Below are 4,155 nucleotides of genomic sequence, written 5' to 3' on the forward strand. Positions count from 1 at the left end.
CAGCTATATATATAGTAAAACTTTGGTTAAACTGCGATGCTGACAGAAACTTTGGTTAAACTTTGGTTAAACTAGAAAACGGAATTTATGCATTTGTATTGACGGCCAAGGGAAAAATACATGAGGAGCTGTAATCTAGACTGCAACCCACACAACAAACGGTACTAAAACATAAACTAATACAAACTCATACTTTTATTTTTGCTACCCGTTACTTTTTAAGAGAAAAACACCATAAGCATTGCAGCTCGATCTATCAATGAAAAGGTTTTTATAAGGGCCTGAGAGCAGGTCAAAGCCAGAAAAAGGAAATTAAACGCAGTCTGGAACAGCAATAATACAATGACTGCAGCCTGCAAGAGCATTACTAACCTTGGTTCGTCCAGATGCATTAGCCTTGTAGACCTCTTTACTTATCGAATGTTCCAAAATTTTCCTTGCCCATTCTGGTGGTTTTCGGTCCAAAGCTTGATAGACACAATTTCTAATTCTCGTTCCCACATTTGTCGGTAATTTTCTCACAGGCTCTAGTGCTTCTGCCCAATCTGGCAATGTTCTATTATCAGCAATAGGCACCTCAGCAGAATACTTGTAATCCATCATATAAACCTTGTTTCCTTCACTTGATAGAGAACTGCATATCAAATTCTCTGCCTCCAGAAGCAGCTGAAAGTACAAGACAAAAATTACAGTGCAGCAAAAATAAACATAAATTTTACCATCATCTAAAATAAGAACATGGGAAATTTATAATATCTCTTAGTGGGTGAACAAAACACTATAGATAAATCATACAAGGAACGTAACACAACATCCTTATAAATTATATTCGATATTATCAAAATATCACACAGCTGGACAAGGAATCAATGTAGTCAAGATATCTCCAGCCAAATAAGCAAAACCAAGAATCTTGTCTCCACAGATAATATTTAACAACAAAATTCCTGCAAACAGGTGGAAAAGCTCTGAAAAATATCATAGAAAAAAACAAATGGGCAGAGTCTCGTAACTGATTATATATACTCGCCTTGCTAGGCTTGTACATACCTCTTTTTATTATTACTACGAAATACATATAAATACAGAGTGATGGCATTCCCTGTTGTTTTACCCTAAAAAACAGAAAGCAATACTGATGGTAACAGGTAACCCAAAAAACCAAGGTTTTTTCCTAAGCAGGATAAAACAGGGATATGTGTTATGTCCCTCATGGAAACAACATAGAAACATACTATTATGTAGAGTTAATGTGTATAAAATAATTGTACAGGGTTGCAATCAAAGCAAATATTAATAAAAAGAAATAAAGAGTTAAAAGAAAAATCTAAAAACAGATAGCAAATAACCATAGCATACAGCAAGCTAAAGACAACTCATGTCTGATTGAAGAAGGAAAGGAAGGAATGATCCAAATGAATCACAAGGTTCAGCTAATTGTTGAAATAAAATGCTTACCAGGGCATCCTTCTCCATGCCGGCAACCCCAGGTACTGCTCCGCACAGGATGCCACCATCACCGTGTAGGCAGCGGAATAACTTCACCCTTTCTCGACTGGAAATATCAGACACATCCATGCACCCATTTATGGAAGAAATAGCTAACATATACCTTCTAGCCAACTCTGGCCAAGTCAACTTGTTAGCAGTTAGCATATCAAAGTTAAATTTCTTTGTTGGAATAAGGCTCTCAGTGTCCTTCTTTCTTCCGTGCCTGGCTTTTGATTCTTTGGGGTCAATGTTCAGCTTTGATAATACCTCACCAAAAAGAACCTTAATGAGTGCAAGATGAACGCCGGGTAATATTGTACCAGTGCACCTCCCAAGTGTCTGGGCAGCCAATTTATCTAGACGAGCTTCCTTCATAGAGGAAGTTTCAACAGGAATAAATACAGACACAATCTCTTCATTATTAGAGAGACCAGATTCACTATTTGAATGTGATGTAGAAGCATTTGCAGGGGAATTCATTGGTGAAGAGTAATCCCTACATTCCTGAATGCCCATTGACAGTGTTTCTTTCTCACTTGCACAAATTGGCCATGGGTCAGCAAGTTCATCTTCTAATTGTTCATATGAAGGCACTTCTTTGAGATCAATGATTTCAGCAAAGCGCCCCAAGAACTCCCATATCTGCAAGAAATTTTCAATAAGATGGATGCAAGAATAAAAATGAAATGCACAACTTTGTAAAGATGTGTTTCTCAAATAGTAGAAACAGTGAAAGATATGTAAAGAGCTACCTGGAAAACATCTGCCGCCGATTCTGGTTGAAGCTTATGGCTAATAGGACGCCCCGGAGGTAGCTTGCGGATGCTAGAACCGCTGGGCTGAGCAGGATCGTGTAGCCCAGTCACCCCACCATGTCTACCATATGGTGTATCTACATTACTTTGACCATGTTTATGCACAGATAAAAGTAAACCACTTGCAACTGTTACAGAAGAACGAAATTCTGCCCTATTGCACAAGAACTGGTAGTTTATGCAAGACCTGGATCTAGGAAGAGACTCCACAATTTCTTGAACAAATTCCAAATCAAGCCCAATTCTATCATGGCATAACCAATTCTTCAGTAATGTATAAGTAGGTTCCACATCATTCTTCTTTTCTGTAACTCGTGGTATACTGGGGCCATTGGATGAGCAAAATCTAGTTAAGGGAGCGTAAGGACCATTAAAGTTCTGACATCCCCTCCCCTTGTTTAATAAATGATTTTCGCTGCTGTGTGTGCATGAGAATACCAGATGCCCATGTTCCTTATACATTTTTTCACATGCTTCCACCATAGCAAAAGAAATCATCCCCCATACTGAAGAGGGCGATGTTCCCTCAAATGTAAACTCACCAATTTGGTCATTAATATTGGCTTCTTTACCTGGTGGAACATTCTCAGAATATGATGGTAGTATTTGTGACATCATATTTGAGCTCTGTACATCATTGCAACATGAAGAAGTCCTTTGATCCTCCGTATCACTGGTAAAAATTGATAAAAAATCTTGACTGGTCTCAGAGGGATTATCCACCATCATATAAATATCATCATCCATATCATTAGCAGTATCTCCAATAAAACTGCTACTTTCCTTTGTTTCAGCGGCCTTTCTTGCACCATTCTGAGAGAGAATGGTCGAGGCTTCTGGAAGGGGGAACACTGAACATGGTAACCTTCTGACCTTAAACAAAGGCGCAAAACTCCCTCCATCACACACCTCACACTCAAACAGTGAACCAGTGACTCTATCATGCCAGTAAGATGTAAAACCCACCGGCCATATCTGGTGGCAATTGTAGTAGCTTGCATGTTTATCGATATCTCCCAAGTTAGTTATGAAGAAATCTTGATATTGAACAGGTAGGCCAACCTAGAGTAACAACACAACAAAGCAGTGTTATCAAAATCAGCACCAAAGTGAACGTAAGATAAGAGAACTGCAGTATAAAAAACAAAGGCTGTACCAGTAGGAAACAATAACATCTAAAATGGGCACAGGATGAAGAAACAGAATCTGAAACAGGTAATGAGATACTCACACTATGATGATGTTGTTGACGGTTGCAATTTTCCGCAAGAAATTTTGGAGGCTTTGGTGGATTTCTTTCTTCTGCAGGACTCGGGGTTTTTGCTTTCGTAAAAAATGATGGCTCCGTAAAAGTGCTGGAACTTCCAAACTTGTGCTTCTCAGAAAACTTGCGAAATGCTGATTTTTGTGGAAAATCTCTTCTCCTGCCGCGTTTATGATTTGACCTCTGGTCTATGTTTCCATCAGCAATGAAACTTTGATCCACAGGAGGAAATTGTTGTCTCATGATAAAACAATGAGGAAGACTAAATGCTGGCATAAAGTGATTCCCATCTGCAACATGATAGCCAGAAGTAGATTATTATAAGATGCACCACAAATGATGGTCAATAGTTACATTAGAGACCAGTCAACTATAGCATCAAAACGGTAGCATGACCCATAGTTTTTTTGGAACTGGAATTAAATTGCCCTTTATGGATAAACACATAATACGCCTTAGTGGCCACACATGCACTGAACATGGGGCAAGCAGAAGTTTATCTTCATGGTGTTAGCACAGCAAATTGTTATCTAAAAAGTTACAGTGCATAAAAGATTAAAAGGTGTGAAAATCTACAACAAAAGG

At 38.6% G+C, this 4,155-nt stretch overlaps 1 protein-coding gene across 1 annotated transcript; it reads right to left on the reverse strand.

The window, feature by feature from the left end:
• Positions 1–274: 274 nt before the first annotated feature.
• On the reverse strand, positions 275–3,855 carry LOC123176657 (methyl-CpG-binding domain-containing protein 9-like). Its single transcript, XM_044590757.1, has 4 exons — positions 3,538–3,855; positions 2,244–3,368; positions 1,459–2,133; positions 275–666 (listed from the first exon to the last, which is right to left on the reverse strand). The coding sequence occupies exons 1-4, from the start codon at positions 3,844–3,846 to the stop codon at positions 313–315; spliced, it is 2,463 nt and encodes an 820-aa protein (XP_044446692.1). The 5' UTR covers positions 3,847–3,855; the 3' UTR covers positions 275–312.
• Between the last annotated feature and the right edge of the window lie 300 nt (positions 3,856–4,155).

This window comes from Triticum aestivum, unplaced genomic scaffold, assembly GCF_018294505.1.
Source record: "Triticum aestivum cultivar Chinese Spring unplaced genomic scaffold, IWGSC CS RefSeq v2.1 scaffold203806, whole genome shotgun sequence".
Lineage (NCBI taxonomy): Eukaryota > Viridiplantae > Streptophyta > Magnoliopsida > Poales > Poaceae > Triticum > Triticum aestivum.

What these genes read in the sequence shown, in the direction of transcription:
- LOC123176657 (XM_044590757.1), bottom strand. Translation starts at nt 3,846, where the DNA reads ATGCCAGCATTTAGTCTTCCTCATTGTTTTATCATGAGACAACAATTT. An exon ending in GTCAACAACATCATCATAGT is followed by an intron (nt 3,369 to 3,537) that starts GTGAGTATCTCA and finishes TTGTTACTCTAG; the next exon opens with GTTGGCCTACCTGTTCAATA. An exon ending in CGGCGGCAGATGTTTTCCAG is followed by an intron (nt 2,134 to 2,243) that starts GTAGCTCTTTAC and finishes AATTTCTTGCAG; the next exon opens with ATATGGGAGTTCTTGGGGCG.